Source organism: Colobus angolensis, unplaced genomic scaffold (genome assembly GCF_000951035.1).
Source record: "Colobus angolensis palliatus isolate OR3802 unplaced genomic scaffold, Cang.pa_1.0 Scaffold132, whole genome shotgun sequence".
In the NCBI taxonomy this organism is placed as follows: Eukaryota; Metazoa; Chordata; class Mammalia; order Primates; family Cercopithecidae; genus Colobus; species Colobus angolensis.
This window is the reverse complement of record NW_012114400.1, coordinates 1,803,153-1,820,368: the sequence shown is the minus strand read 5'-3', so window position 1 is coordinate 1,820,368 and position 17,216 is coordinate 1,803,153. Positions and strand designations below refer to the sequence as shown.

Here is a 17,216-nt window from a genome sequence, read left to right as displayed (position 1 = left end):
TAGCTGGGCATGGTGGCGTGTACCTGTAATCCCAGCTACTCAGGAGGCTGAGGTGAGACGATTGCCTGAGCCCAGGAGTTCAAGGCTATAGTATGCTATAATATCTGTGAACAGCCACTGCACTCAAGCCATGGGCAACATAGGAAGACCCTGTCTCTTAAAACAAAAAAACAGTCCCCATTTATATAGCATTCAGGAATGGAAAAACTACAGGGATGGCAAACACATCACTGGCCTCCTGAGACGGGGATGGGAGTTAATTACAAAGGGAAATGAGGGAATATTTAGGGGTGGTGTGACTTTAGTATCTTGACTTGATGATTACATGTTTGACAGAACTCACAGAACTCTACACTTACGAAGGAAAAAAAGTTTTGTTTTTCTAGCTTAACCAAAGTGGTACTAAACCTTTAAAATATCAAGCTTAGAAGAAGGGCTAGAACATGTCCATATTTTACCTCATTAGAAATAAAGGACAGGATGTCGAAAATGGTTTGTGCTTCAAGAAGACTGAACCAAGCTACTAGCTCAGATCTGGGTGTCCACCACCTCACCTTCCAGGTTTATAACTGGTAATTCTGCTCAAGAATCTGTCCTCAGGGTTTTCAACATCCAGAATTAATTTGAGACAAACTACACCTAGTTCATAAACAAAGCTAGATCAGAATTAAGAAGGATTCCTGTCACAGGCCAAAACTAGTCTACAAACCCTCAGGGGGGCCAATTCTTGCTTTTAACAACAGCCAAAGATATTAAAGAATTCCGTGAATATAGAGATGGATGTTTTAAAATACAAGTATATGTAATTAATACTAAAACCCTCAGGAAAGCCAATACCTCGAGGTACTCTGGCTCCAGAAGAATCCATTTCTGTGGGGCATATTCCAAGATCTAAAAGAGGTATATCTGTTTGACTTTACTGAGTGGCTTTTCACCTGACAGACCAGACAAACTTAGAAGCTTTCAAGTCAAACTTTGGTAGGCAAAGGTAAAAGTATGTCTTTTTTTTTAAAGTAGGTGAGCCTGCAGGTCAATTTGTCAAAAATATTAACTAACCACAACTATGAGACACTAGACACAGCGTAGTTCCAGCCTTCATGGAGCTCAGTTCTATTCACTGGAGTGACTTTTATTAGCAAAATACCCAATAAATAGGAGTGTGACTGGCCTGTCCAATCTCGAAGTCAGAAAAGGGCCATGGATAGTATTATATCCTGAGAGGCTAGATGTAGTCACCACCCTTTGAGGAAAGAGGAAAATTCATCCCAACCTGTCATACTAGCTAAGGGAGCAAAAAGTCAAGAATATGAACAACGTGACCTAGGCTCTGAAAGCTGACCAAGACACCATCTAAATAAACCTGGATTGATAATGAAAGGACTTTTGCTCTCCCTTAAAATGATATTCAAAATATCAAGGACATAGAGCTTCAGATCTTTCTTGTGTCACCTGGTCTTTGATTCATGTGACAAAGATCCACAATATGAAAGTGGGATTAACCCATCTGTGAAGTTCTAATCTGTGCAGTCACAATTGACCATTGCAGGTCTTAACAAGAGGACCCTGTGGGCACACAACAGACTTCAATTCTTTAGCCAGCTGTTCCTTGGCTCAGAATATGGAGAGAGCTGGAGACCCACCAAACCAGAGGATGTTCCCTGGTCTTCCCAGGAGAGAAATAAACTATCTTTTGTAAAAGTAAGTTTCAAAGGCCAAGTGTGGTGGCTCATGCCTGTAATCCCAGCACTTTGGGAGGCGAAAGTAGGTGGATAACTTGAGGTCAGGAGTTCGAGACCAGCTTGGCAAACACGGTGAGATCCCGTGTCTACTAAAAATACAGAAAAAATTAGCCAGGAGTAATGGCGCATGCCTGTAATCCCAGCTACTTGGGAAGCTGAGGTATGAGAATTGCTTGAACTCGAGAGGCAGAGGTTGCAGTGAGCCGAGATCAAGCCACTACACTCCAGCCTGGGTGACAGAGTGAGACTCTGCCTCAAAAAAAAAAAATTGCAAGCCATTAATGTAAAGGAACTCTCAACATGATTAGGACAACAAATAGAAAAGTAATAAAGTTTAAGATTATGAAAAGAAAACAAGACCTGACATTTCAAATGGAAGAAATAAAAGCTAAGACAAACATTTTAAAACATGATTTTAAATAAAAAAGACTAGAAAATTAACAAAGGACACCTTCACATCTCAATAACATTGAAAAAGTTTTTAAATAAAGACTGAAATAGACATAAGGGTAAATATGTGATAGGACTGAAAAGAAATTTTATGGAAAGGATTAACTTATATCAAAGAGATAACAAAAAAAAAAAAAAAAAAGAGGAGGAGGTACCAGAACAAGGGAAAACAAAAACCCATCAATAACAACTAGAAGTTGAGGGATAAAGATTTGAAAAAAAGTTCTTTTTGTGGGAGTGCGCAGGCAACAGATGAATGTATATTTGGCTTCTCAGGAAAGAAAAGGAAAGAGGCAGAGAGCAGAGATGCCCTCTTAAAGTTTCTCCATTTGCCCAGAAGCTCATATCTCTGACAGCACTTGGAGCCCCATCTGTGCAGCTGGTGGTGTGGTTTCCTAATCTGGCAAACCCAAAGCTTAACAGGTCCTACACCAACTAGTGAATATCCTGAACAATTCTCTTTTATTGGAGAGAGTCACTTTTATAATCATACCTTATATACATATCAGAAACAATTTAGAAGTAAAAAGCCAAATCTTACCAAAAATAAGTTATTTATTGCTTTGAAAAATAAACATTTATAATAGAATACTAAATTCAATTTAATCTAATGTGTTAACAAAAGCATAATACATTCCAGTAAACAAGGATTTCCAACTTATCGCATAACTAAAAAGTCAACTTAACAGTTGGTTTTAGCTAGAGGCAAACATCAGTCACTGCCACCAAATTCTATTACATAAATCTATTATGCTTCACATTTAAGGAGAAACTCAGCAGAGGGGTCGCCCTGCTCTTCCCCACTAGAAATGCACTGAAAAGTGACAAGCCCACAGAAGGAAAGGCTGTATAAGGAAGTAGGAGCTTAAGTCAAATTTCTACTTTCATTACCTTGAGGGAGGTGAAGGAGGGTGTTATTTTCACCAGGTCAACATGGATGACAGTTTGATCACAAAAAACGGCCCACAGTAAGATTTCATTTGTGGAATATAGTGAGCATGATCATGTCCTAATGATTTCCTAGGGTTTGGCAGTGTCTCTGGTCACATGCCCATACCTAGGGTTGAGAGAAATGCTAATACTGTACTCTGGGTCTTCCTCAGATGCCACAGTGGCTCTGCCCTAGGATGACTAAAAATACGTCTCTCCTTTCCTTAGAGATACTGGCTCACTATCAAGAGTAGAGGTAGGGAGGCATTGCGAACTCCAGAAGAGAGGAGTCTACGGAGTTTATTCCATAGTGGACACATTAGGCTTTTTAGAGCTTCAACGAGATTGTCAGTAATAGGCGATCACTTTTTTGTACCTATGAAACATTTCTTAAAATTCTCTTGGGTTTGGCCCAAATGACTGACCAGATTGAAAACTACTTTGTTATTCTTAAGGACAAATGCAATTTCTTTAAAGTTACAAATCAGTACTTATATCCTATAGTTCAGCATGTCTTCACACCATCCCCTGTTTTTGGCCTCCATATAAACAGATGCATTGCACTGCTGCATGGTATATTCCATCTCAACCAGCTGGTGGCATCCAATGGTTAGCTTTTCCCTAGGAGAAAAAGAAATGTTAAATCATTGCAAGACAGCTAGTCAGAGAAATAAAAATTCTTTTTCATTTTCTTTTATTTCACACTTTTAATTGACAAATAAAAGTTATATATTTATTATGTATAACATGATAGTCTGAACTAGGTATATATTATGGAATGGCTCAATCAAGCTAAATAACATATGCATTATTCCACACACTTATTTTTGTTGTGAGGACGTGTAAAATCTACATTTTTAAAATTACTATTTAAAGAAAAAAAAACCCTTTTTTTTAGAGATGGAGCCTCAGCATCTTGCCCAGGCTGGTCTCCAACTCCTGGGCTCAAGAGATCCTCCCACCATGGCCTCCCAAAGTGCTAGGATTACATGTGTGAGCCACCATGCCCAGCCTTTATTATTATTTTTAAAAGCCAGGGTCTCACTCCTGTTGTCCAGGCTGGAGTACGGTGGTGCAATCACAGCTCACCACAGCCTCAACTTCCTAGGCTCAAGTGATCCTCTAACCTTAGCCTCCCAAGTAGCTGGGACCGCTGGTACACACAACCACACCTAATTTTGTTTTGTTTTGTTTCTTTTGGTAGAGACAGGGTCTCACTATGTTGCCCTGGCTGGTCTCATTCCTGGGCTCAAGCAATTCTCCCACGTTGGCCTCCAAAAGTGTTGGGATTGCAGGCATGAGCCAGTGCATCTGAAAGTAGCCAAAGTCTACTTTCTTAGTGATTTTCAAAATACAATACATTGTCATCAACTAAAGTCGCCATGTTGTACAATAGATCTCTGAACTTATTTCTCCTATCTAACTGAAATTTTGTGTCCTTTCACCACCATCTCCCCAAAGTCCCCCATCCTCCTAGCCCCTGGTAACCACCATTTTATTCTCTACTCATACTTTTTTAGATTCCACATATCAGTGAGAACATGTGGGTATTTGTCTTTCTGTGCCTGGTTTATTTAACTTATGTCTTTTAGGTTCATCCATGTTGTTCCAAATGACAGATTTTCTTTTTTTAAGAGTGAATAGTATTCCACTGTGTATATATCCCACATTCTCTCTATCCATTCGTTCACTGATGGACATTTAGGTAGATTCCATATCTTGGCTATTGTGAATAGTGCTGCAATGAACATTGGAGTGCAGGTATCTTTTTGACATAATGACTTCATTTCCTTTGGATATATTAAAAATTCTATTCCGACTGCGTGGCTTACCCCTTGGATTAAAACATCTTAACATAAGCCATTTCCTACTAAGAGAGGTCCTTCAGAGAATAAGGTAGAACTAGATTGTTCAACCCAGCCCATTATATAAAAGGCTATGCTTAGGCATCCAGCTTTGCCTGTTGGTTGCAGGTCCACCACGGAAGAAGCCCTTATTCCTGAATTCTAGGAATCATACCAAGGTTGTCTTCCTGTTGGCTATGTAAGAATTTGTGCAACTAAGTGCTTTTATCTTCCAATGTTGTTTGTGCTAATAAATCATAATTGATGGTATTTTACCTCAAACATCAAAGAATGTATGTCAAATGCCAGTATAGTCCATTGTATTAAGAATTTTTATTTTTCTCTTATTTGGCTTGAGAGTAAATTAGAGGCAGACTGGAGGATATTAAGAGGATGTACTTCCTGAAAGGAATAGATACTTCAGAGGGGTAAGGAAGTTGACAGAGTTTCAATTCTTAGAAAAGATTGCTGAGACAAGTTACCTAGCAGTTACCAAAGGAATGTTAGTAACCCTAAACCAAGGGTGGGGAAGCAGAGAGTGCTTAATATGTGCCATATCTACTTCACAATTTTACTTCAGGCAAAGCCAGCCAGGCTCTTGAAAGCTAACATGAGCCTACAAACTGTGGGATCCCAAACTGTAGGACACCAATCCATTATATCTAGCATCTAGAATTCAAAGTGTCAAAGAATTCAATCCTGTAAATAACTCTTTTCATCTACTGGGAGATGGTCTATATAAGTTCACAAAGAGCACCAAACATCTAGTATAGTATCTGGCATGTTAGGTATTCAAAATTGGCAGTCATTTTTATTGTAACAGTTAGACTGTCATTACTTCCTTGGCTTCTGAGATAGCTCTGCCATATTCATGGCGTTGGAGAGAACCACTAGCTACCTCTCCCACTGCCCCTCCCACATGACAGATCGCTTGATGGAGGGTACAAAGGAAGAAGAACTCAGGCGACGATCAGAACTCAGGACAGGACAAGAAGGAGTAGTGACACCACCAAAGTAAATAATAATAAAGTAAATGTACCATATTTGGAATAATCTCACTTCTTGACAATATGTGGTTTCTCTGAGACCGATTAAAGCCTGACTTTTGGGTGGCTCGCATCTGTAATCCTAGCAACTCAGAAGGGTGATGCAGGAGGATCACTGAAGACCAGGAGTTTGAGAGCAGCCTAAGCAATACAGTATGACCTGCTCCCTAAAAATAATAATAATAATAATAAAAATTTAAATCTGACTTATGGCTTTGTGTAACCCTAATCTCATTTTCTACATTTAAAGCTTAAAAATAGTGCTATGGCGCTGCCAATTCTTCACAACTACTCAAAAAAATGATTTTGAAACACTCTTAAGAGATTCAAAATAGCAGAGATATGTTTTCTTATAAACTTAAAAATGAAACAAACTAAAAGGATAGGCCCCTATTCCTTTCCTTATTTATTCCACATGTGAAAAAACATCTTTCAGTAACTAGACTTTTGAATCTATTTCTGTATCTTATCATTTTCCTCCCCTCACCCCTTGTAATTACGAGGTGAGCTCTATCTTCTCTTTTCCTCCTAGTGGTATTTGTTTCTTAATTCACGTGAGTCAGTATTCTGACAATGGATTATCACCTACAGATTTTGCTGTAGCAAGTTCTGTCATCACTGGCTGAGAAAAGTATTGGCTGTTTTTCATAGTGTCTGCTTGGCCTATACTTTTTATTAGATCATGATGACAGGCATTCTTAAGTTCCTTTTCCTGGTGGTTAATCTGTAGAATGACAGAATATTGGCTGCAGGGGCACCTTAACACCTCTGCTTGTCATTTTGCAGATCTCCAGTGAGTCATCTCACCTCAGCTTTTCCCTCCTGGTGATGGGACACTCACTATTGTGAGAGGCAGTTCACTGATAGATAGTTCTTGCTTTATATTGGGCCTATTAAAACCATCTAGCTGACCTGAGTCTGCCTAAATTAAAACTCTCTTTCCCTTCTTCCTCTGATAGTACAAATATTTTATGTCCCTATTTCTCTTTTTCCAAGTGAAACGATTCCAATTCCTGATCCTTTCGAGAAGAGAGCTCAAAACTGGAGGTTGCTTCTAGTTCTGTGATTCATGAGATTCTGCAAAACAACAGCCACTATTTCTCTAGATTTTCCTATTAATGGTATCAAATTTGCTTTGACCAAATCTCAGATCAAAATAACTAGAAATTTTATCAAATCAATTTAAAAATAATTCCACACAGTTTTGTGATTCCCTTCCCATAACCAATTTGGTCAAAATGGCATGGTACTAGTGAATTTACATGATCTAATTCCAATGTCTGATGCAATTTCTCCAAAATCCAAGAATGAGGTCTATAATGGATACGTGTTTTACAACCCTCTGAAGTTTTCTATATATTTGCAACGTGTATCACAAATAAAAGAAAAATGGAATACAATGTAATATATAAAATATAAATATAAAAGCAGTATATAATAGCTAACATCAATGGTAAAAGAATGAATGCTTTCCTCCTCAGATCAAGAACATGACAAGGAAGGCTTCTTTCACTGTTCAACTTTGTACCATTTTGTACAACTTTGTACTATAAGTTCTAGCCACAGAACTTAGGCATGAATAAGAAATAAAAGAGATCCAAATTGGAAACAAAGAAACAGAATAATTTCTATTTGTAGATCCTAAAGAAGTCACAAAATAACTATTAGATCTAATAAATTAATTCAGCAAAGTTGCAATGTAAAAGATCAACATAAAAAATCAATTGTATTCCTATACATTAGCAATGAACAAGTAGAAAAGGAAATATAACAATTCCACTTACGATAGCATAAAAAGTAATAAAATACTTGGGAATCAATTTAGTCAAAGAGGTATAAGACTTGTACACTGGCCAGATGCGGTGGCTCATGCCTGTAATCCCAGCACTTTGGGAGGCTGAGGAGGGCAGATTACAAGATCAGGAGTTCAAGACTGGCCTGGCCAACATGGTGAAACCCCGTCTCTACTAACAACATACAAAAATTAGTCGGGCCTGGTGGTGTGTGCCTATAATCCGACCTACTCAGGAGGCTGAGGCAGGAAAATTGCTTGAACCCAGGAGGCAGAGGTTGCAGTGATCCAAGATTGTGCCACTGCACTCCAGCCTGGGTGACAGAGTGAGACTGTCTCAAAAAAAAAAAAAACCAAAGAAACAAAAAAACCAAGAAACACTGCTAAAAGAAATTAAAGAATATCTAAATAAGAGAAAAGGCATCCTATGTTAATGGACTGTAATACTTAGTAAGATGGTAATACTCCCCAAACTGATCTACATTGTTAATGCAATTTCTATCAAAATCCCAACAACCTTTTTTGTAGAAACAGAAAAGCTGATCCTAAAATTCAGATAGAATTGCAAGGCATCCCAAATAACAAAATCTTGAAAAAGGAAAATGTTAGAGGACTATAAAACACTTGTCAATTTCAAAACTCACTACAAAGGAACTGTTACCAAAATAGTTTGGTATGAGCAGATAGACAGACATTCAATGGATCAGAACTGAAAGTTCTGAAATAAACCCTCACATATATGGTCAATTGATTTTCATCAAGGATGCCAAGACCATCCAACGGAGAAAGAATGGTCTCTTCAACAATAATGCTACTAGGAAAACTTGATATCCACATGCATGTGTATGGATGGATGAATGCATGAGTGAAGCTGGACCCCTTACCTTACATCATATACAAAAATTAACTCAAAATGGATCAATGGCCTAAATGTAAGAGCTAAAACTATAAAAATGTTAGAAGAAAACACTGGGATAAATCTTCACAACCTTAGGTTTGGCAGTGAATTCTTAAGTAGTCTTAAAAGCATGGGCAATGCAAGAAAAAATACACAAATAATCAAAATTTAAAACTTTTGTGCACCAAAGGATACTACAAAAAAGTGAAGACAACTTACAGAGTGGGAGAAAATATGTGCAAATTATGTATCTGATAAGGGTCTACTATCAAGAATATATAACATGTTGAGCTGCCAGGTGTTGATGTGGTTAATAAGGACAAGGCAAACTAAAAGTAACAATCAAGTCTTTATTCACTTCTTGCCACAGTATAAGCAAGGGGCAAAATGAGAGGTGCTAGTTCTCCAGTGTTTCATTACTTCCCTAGGAAAGGGTCAGATAAATATGCACTGCAGGGTTGTTGGGGTGGGGCACACTGTCACACTGCTCAGAAGCCCTGAAGAAGCCTGCTTCCTCTCTGCATCTTTATGAACCCAGGGGCCCACGGGGAGCAGAGGAGGAAGGGCTAGAAGTGGAAAAATACTGAGTCAGATCAGAGAGAAATACCTTAGTCAAAGCCTCCCAAAGGAAGCCTCAGTGGAGGTACCTGGGAAGTGCCTCAGCCAACTCCCCCATCTCCTCATAAGAAGGCCTCCAAACAGTCACCTGAGCTAGGAATGCAGCTGTGTGTGAGTGTGGCTGCAGAGAGTCTCAGTCACTGCCAGTAAGCACCTCCAGAAAATAGCATACACTGGCATGGAAAAAAAAAAAAAAAAAGAAACTTAACTGAGGAATGCAAGCCCATTTAAACTATCAGGTCCAGAGAGGCACTGGAATGAAAGAGCAGTCACATCACTCCGCCTTGAGCTAAATAATTATCTCTTGAAGCCACTTGCTATGTGGGCTCTAGGCTAACTGACAAGAAGAGGCCATAACTGCCATATGCTGGACACCCTAACTCATACCCTCTAATTCCACAATGTATAGCCAACCACTGAACAATGATATCCCTGTCAACTACTGAGAATTTCTGTCAAATAACTTTGTATCAGCCCACTCCTTGTTCTCCTTGCCTTTAAAAATTTGCTCGTAGCAAGAGCTGAGGGTACACTCCTCAAGGCAACTTAAACACATATCAGGGGTAGCTGTCTTCACTCTGGCTCAAGTAAACTCTTTAAATTCTATTTTGTGCCTCAACTCTTCCTTTTAGGTCAACATTTCCTTAGGTATGAGGAAAACAGTTTCCCCCATTGAGTTTGTCAGATAAAGCCTTGTAATTGTCTATAGTGGGCTCAAACATCACATGTTTGCATTTGGCCTGGGGCCAAATTCCTCATAAAGAATTCTAATAACAGAAAGAAAACCAACCCACTGAAAATGAGCAAAGGGCTTGAACAGACATTTCTCCAAAGAAGATATACAAATGGCCAAATAGCACAAGAAAAGAAGTTCAGCCCCTTCCCTAATTAATATTAGAGAAATACAAATTGAAATCACAATGAGATACAATTTCATACTCATCAGGATGGCAATAACTAACCAAAACCAAAAAAAAGGAAAATAACAAGTGTTGTCCAAGATGAAGAGAAATTGGAACTGTTGTATTTTGTTAGTGGAAATGTAAAACAGTGTAGCTTCTGAGAATTCAAATCTCACCCAGGAATTCTACTCCTAGGTATATGACTTAAAATGGAAAAGAATTATAAGAATTCCAATATTTATACACAAAGAGCAATACTATTTATCATAGTCAAAAAGTGGAAAGAACCCAAATGTCCATCGAGAGATGAATGAATAAACAAAATGTGGTGTGTGTATATGTGTGTGTGTGTGATGGAATCTTATTCAGCCACGAAAAGGAATGAAATATTGATATATGCTAAAATGTGAATGAACCTCAAAAACATTATGCTAAGTGAAAAAAGAGAGATACAAAGGTCACATGTTACATGTTGGAGATGGGGTACATCTGATTGCCTGGTGTCAGAAGTGTGTTGTGATGAGTTTCAGAGCAAGAAAAACAGTTTGGTTTGGTATCCATCTCATACAGTCAGGTACTTTGAGGCTGATGTCACAAACTAGTTTATCATCTCATAAAGTGAAAAAAAAAAAAAAAAAACCTTAGAAATTTACCTAACAAACATGTCAAAACACTTTATCAAGAACTTACAAGACAGAAAAAGAGTGAATTAAATGCTGTACCTAACTAATTTCTCATAAAGATAGAAGATACCACACAAGAGATTTGTTTGATAATCTCCTTAATTTACCATCTTGGATTTGAAGCAAACTTCTCATCTGCTCAGGGTGAGCAGTGCTCAGACACTCCACTGGCAAGAGCAAAAGCTACTTCAAAGAGTCTAAAAACTGGAGAAGAGAAAACACCAGCCGAATTGCAGATATAAGCACCAAGGTTCTTCTGTATCTTACGGAATTCACTTTTCATCAAAGCTACTTTAATATAAAACCTTAATTCCTTGCTTTATTAGAACCCATCAAACAGTTTTATGTTCTTGAGCTACTTAATTATATCCATATGCCAGGAGGGTGGCACACCCAACTCTATGGGGACAGAGGCCCCTATGTTTGGGACTTTCCTGAACCTTACTCTATGTATCTCCTCTTCATCTACCTGTTCAATTGTATCCTTTAATTCATCCTTCATAATAAATGGGTAAATGTAAGTAAAATGTTTCCCTGAGTGCTATGAGCCACTCTAGCAAATTAATTGAACCTGAAGAGGGAGTCACGGGAACCCCCAGTTTATAGCCACTTGGTCGACCTGGAGATTGTGGGGTTTCCTGCTATACTCTCATATACTTCACTCAACAATTCTGACCCCAGGTGTGTGTGGGGTTCTCTCCACACGGCAAGCAATTCTCCAGTGAACACCAACTCGGTGTACTAAATTCAATTCAATTTTGACACTATCTGGAGTCAGAGTCAACTCCCACAGGTTGCGGGCTCGTCAAACAAGACTGCCCCCCACTTCAGACAACAACTACAAGTAACAGTGTCACCTATACTTCTGACCAACTGGCTTATAAATCAGGAGGGTCCCACAACAACTCCCTCCTCAGATTCAGTTTGCTAGGACAGCTTACAGAACTCAAAGAAATATTTATGTTTTACTCATTTTTTAAATAAAATACTTGATATTACCAAGTATATGTTGGAAGGGGCTGGAGCTTCCATGACTTCTCTGTGTGTGGCACCCCCCAAGCAACTCCATGAGTCCAACAACCTGGAAGCTCTCTGAACCTGGTAGTTCAGGAAGTTGTTGTTTTGTTGTTGTTTTTTTTTAACCAAACCATTTAATTTTCTTTGAAGGTAAACAAAATATAAAGCTGGATCCCAAGCCCTAAGAATGCCAGAACTACATGTAGATCCAAAATGTGGTGTGATTTTCTCAACAGAGTTCAAAAGGGTCAGAATTCAAAAGCGTTAAAAGGCAGAGAACGGGTGGAATTCATGCACTCCATTCAGGAATTTTGTAAATTACCAGAAATAGACCCCAAGAGTCTTTTAAGGTGGGAGAAAATTCAACTCTTGGTTTTACAGGTAAAGAATGAAGAGTACCAAAAATGTTATGTTCACTTCTCTTAATTTTTCTCACACAATCTGAAGCTGGAGCTGACTATTATATCCTCAACTCATAGCAGCTGAAACTGCAGCATTAGGTACAAGATCAGTCCCTCTATCCATTTGCTTCCATGTAATGCCAAAGCAAGGGTGGCCAGAAGTAGAGGGCTGTCAATAGAACAGCTTTTCAAAAAGCACTAAAAGCAAGCAAGAACCTTCTAGCAGCACACTGATTTATTTTATAAGGTTAATTTACAAATTTTAAAAGCTACATTTTCACTTTTTTTCCTTTTTCTCTTCTTCCTTTATATCACTCTTTATGTTTTCTTTATCTTTATCTTTCTCTCTGTCATCTTTTCTATCCTTTTTGCTCTCTCCTTTTCCTGTCCTTCTTTCTTCTCTGCATCCTGGTTGGCAATCTTGTTGTTGATAAGGCTGTGCAGGGCAGCCAAAAACAGACAGCAAGACCACATATATCACCTCCATTTGGTTGTCAGTCTTCAGGTGAAAGGCCTTGACAAACTCATCAGGGCTGACATCTGGCAGCAGGCTGAAGACCTCCTACAGCAGGTAGATGATCTGATGGTCTATGGGTAGCTTGCCTGTCACTACTTTTACCTGGTAGCTCCTGATATCCAGAAGCTTGGAGTTCAGTCCCTTCAAGCCATGCAGGGACCTGGTTTATAATCTGCTGAGAAAGAGTGCCCACGGTAGTGTCTTTGATGTCTCATAACAAGCATTTGACTCTGACTTTCTCAGTTTCCTCTGCTCTGGTTTCACTGGTCACAAGCTCAAATGTTTTTATGGTTGTAGTTCTATCCACATGAACTTCTTCCGCTGAAATATATGCTTCTGTTGGCAGCCTCAGGTCCTTGGGTTTCACATCAATAATGACCAAAACAACAGTTAGGGCAGTATCATTTCATTAATTCATTGATGGCAATGGCATTCTTGTAAAGTTTATGGCCTGTGTGGTGCCACTCAAATATTCTTTCTCTGGCATTTACCTTCTTAAACATTCCATACATGTTTTCCAAATAATCTTGGTCTAAAAATCAGACAGAATCATCTTTGTCATCTTCATAAAAAAGGACTTAGTCATTATCATAAAAAGGGACTGCAAAACTCTTGGACACATCAAGTATTTTCTTTTGCCATGACCTCGTAGCTTGCTTCTGGTTTCCAGCCTCGCCAAATCAGTTGAATTGATCCACCACACTGAGCAGCAACAGGGGGTAGACCACCACCTTCTGCACCGCCAGCTCTGGCATCACAGCACACCCCATCCCTCAAGCCCTGGCTCCCTGCCACTCACAAACACCGACAGCGGCAAGGACTCCTGCAGCTCCTCCAGTCCCAGCTTCTCTTATTCCAGTTTGGCAGCTGCTGCCAGTTCAGGAACTTTCATGGAGGAGGCTTCATCCAATAGGCATGATGGATTTATTAACTCAACTTCGAGCCCCACTCCCCTTCCCAGAGGATAGCGGGTAGAGCCGAATGTGTTAAGCTTCTAACCATGGCTTGGTCCTTCTGGTGACCAGCCCCATCCAGGAGTCCACCAAGAGTTGCCTCATTAGAGCAAACAATGCTATCACTTAGGAAATTCCAAGAGATTTAGGAGCTCTGTGTCAGGAGCCCAGGTTAAAGACCAAAGATTAGAACAAAAGATTCTCCCAGAAATCCTATCTGGTTTTAGGTTTTTGGTCTTTAAGGGTTTTAGGACCTCTGTCTCAGGAACCAGTCAGCGACTGTCATTAGTCCGTTTTCATACTGCTACAAAGAACTGCCCCAAACTGGGTAATTTATAAAGGAAAGAGTTTTAGCTGACTCACAGTTCATTCAGCATGGCTGGGGAGGCCTCAGGCAGAAGGGGAAGCAAGGCACCTTCTTCACAAGGCAGCAGGAATGAGAAGTGCTGAGTGAAGTGGGAAGAGTCTCTTATAAAACCATCAGATTTCATGAGAACTCACTCACTATCATGAGAACGGCATGGGGGAAACTGCGCTCATGATTCAATTACCTTCACCTGGCCTCTCCCTCAAACTGTAGGAATTGTAGGCATTACAGGCATTACAATTCAAGATGAGATTTGGGTGGAGACACAAAACCTAACCATATCAGGGCACAGATAAATTTCTCATTATTTCACATCTCCTTATTGCAATAAGTATGGTGTGGCACATCAACAGTTTCCTTGTTTACAACTAATGCTTTAAAAAAAACAAAAACAAAGATTATCAAATTCAGACAATTTAAATAGTTGTCTTAAACATTAAGTAACTGTCCTTCACATTCCCAAAGGGAGTCATCTATGTTAAAGTTAAATCATTCTTCTGTTTTCACCTCTGAGTTACAGGAAAATGGTGTCACCTTTCATCTGCCACAACTGGCCCCATATCTAGTACGAACCAGTGAAACCAAAAAACCCTCTCTCTTTTGGCAGCTTATTCGAAAAAATTTTAAGCTGTGGAGCACCCCAGAGATGAACATGGAAGATACTGGCAAATATACAGGCAAATAATTTCACAAAAAAACCCAGAAGTTCTAAATGCTATTAACTGAAAGCTTGCTGAGCAGCAATTACCATTTTTTAATGCCTTCAAGATATTAAATATATTTGATTTCTCTTTAAAATCCTCCTTCTGCACATAAAAGAGGGTTTGCTGATTAACTTCATAGTTTAAATCCCTGACACAGTAAATGGAAAGAAAACAAAAGAAAAAAAAAAAATACTACAACTACTTTAACTATGAACATTTGACCTGACTCCTGAACTTCTCCCCAGTAAAAACCCTGCTAACTACTCCAAAAGTATGCTAAAATCAAAACAATTCTAGATGTCTACTAGGATCATGCTTCAAGAGATTGTGGCCTCCATGTATCTACAATAAGCTTTTTACACTAAAAAATATGGCTAAGGTTGGAAGATGTTATGTTTTTGACACATCTCACACAATACTTTGTGGATTATATGTAAAAATCTATATGAGTACAACCAATTCACTGATAATCTGAAGATTAGGGCAAGAAATCATTTTCTCCCCCAACTATAACAGATTTGTATATGCCAAATGGCTTCTGATTTTCTTGAAAAACTTATTTTGATCTAATGAGTTGGTGAACTTTCATAGTTGTGTTGAAACATTTATGTATGACTATCAATCCTACATCTGATATCCTCCAACAAATTTATCAGTCTGGAGCTTTAATAGAAGCATTTTGCTAGTTAACTTTGTCGCTAGGCCTGCTCATAATATTTTGTAGCCACACAGGTACATATGTAAGTTATAAATAGCAAATGAACTGTGGTTTAGAGATACTTTCATTAAGTTCCTATCTTTTTAAAAATGTGTCCCAAATGAGGTTAAGTGTTATGCTCCTAATCTGATTTTTCCCATAAGCCTTGTGGTTTTTATTGCATGACTATACAATGCAGTGGCGACATTTACAAATGCACGTGTCATGTTATAATAGAACTCACTGAAAACCAACTACGGCCCCATGTATCAACATGGATGAATCCTGATGTTAAGCTAAAATGGCATATGTAGTGGTGGAGGGTATTGGAAGGCAACAGTGAAGGAGTTAAAACAGTTTTAGCTCCTTATAAATTTGCCTGGGCCTAGAATTAGAAGGATATCTTAGACTGTCCAGGCTGCCATAACAAAATATCTTAGATTGGACAGCTTATAAACAAGATAAATTTCTCACAGATCTGGAAGCTGGGAAGTTCAAGATCAAAGCACTAGCAGATTTGGTGTCTGGTGAGGGTCCTCTTCCTCACAGATGGTGCCTTCTATGCGTTCTCACATGGCAGAAGGGAAGGAATTAGCTAATGCTCTGAAATCTCTTTTATAAAGGCACTAATCCAATTCTCAAACGCCCCATCTTCTGATACTACCACACTGGGGATTAGATTTCAATGTACAAGTTTGGAGGGTACACATTTAGCCTACAGCAAAGGCTTCACAACTATACCCTGTGTATATAAGAATTGGATTTGTGGCTGGGCATGGTGGCTCATGTCTCTAATCAATCCCTGTACTTTGGGAAGCCGGGACAGGAGGATTGTTTGAGTCCAGGAGTTCGAGACCACCCTGGGCAACATAGTGAGACCCTGTCTCATTAAAAGAAAAAAGAAGATTAAAAAAAAGAATTGGATTTATAATACTTGCTCTTTTTGTTATGCATGAGTGCTATAAAACAAATTATTTTGGGGAAAAAGTATATAGTGTGATATATTTAAGTTCAAAAATCAGCAAAATAAATCAACATATTTTTGTTATAATACTCAGTAAGACTATTTAAAAAAAGATGAGAACTATAAAGATACAATCCCTCGAGAGAGAATAGAAGGGAGATTACAGCTAGAAATGGGTAACATTCAAGTTTGTTAGTTGAATGGTAGGCAGATGGGTATTTTTTATATCAGTTGTTCTTCAAAACATGGTCTGGGGACCACAGGGAATCTAAGACTCTTTCAGAGGGGATGTGAGGTCAAAGAAGTCAAAGCTATTTCCATAAAAAGACTAAGATGTGGCTGGGCGCGGTGGCTCATGCCTGTAATCCCAGCACTTTAGGAGGCTGAGGTGGGCGAATCAACTGAGCTCAGGAGTTCAAGACCAGCCTGGCCAACATGGTTAAACCCTGTCTCTACTAAAAATATAAAAAATTAGCTGGGCAGTGGTGGGTGCCTGTAATCCCAGCTACTCAGGAGGCTGAGGCAGAAGAATTGCTTGAACCTGGGAGGCGGAGGATGCAGTGAGCTGAGATCGCACCATTGCACTCCAGCCTGGGCGACAAGAGCAAAACTCCATCTCAAAGAAAAAAATAAACAAACAAACAAACAAATAAATAAAGACTAAGATGTGATTTGTCTTTTGCACTCTTGTTCT

The 17,216-nt window shown here is 39.0% G+C and overlaps 1 protein-coding gene and 1 pseudogene across 2 annotated transcripts in view; both read right to left on the bottom strand.

Moving 5' to 3' along the window:
- Positions 1 to 2,634: 2,634 nt before the first annotated feature.
- The window catches only part of SWT1 (SWT1 RNA endoribonuclease homolog (S. cerevisiae)), a 128,195-nt gene continuing 113,613 nt past the window's right edge, over positions 2,635 to 17,216 (bottom strand). For both annotated transcript variants that reach the window (XM_011934176.1, XM_011934177.1), the window contains exon 19: positions 2,635 to 3,740. In XM_011934176.1, coding sequence (XP_011789566.1) covers positions 3,611 to 3,740 — 130 coding nt within the window. In that variant the 3' untranslated portion in view covers positions 2,635 to 3,610. The remainder of the gene's footprint in view (positions 3,741 to 17,216) is intronic.
- Positions 12,598 to 13,592, bottom strand: LOC105506135 (annotated as a pseudogene).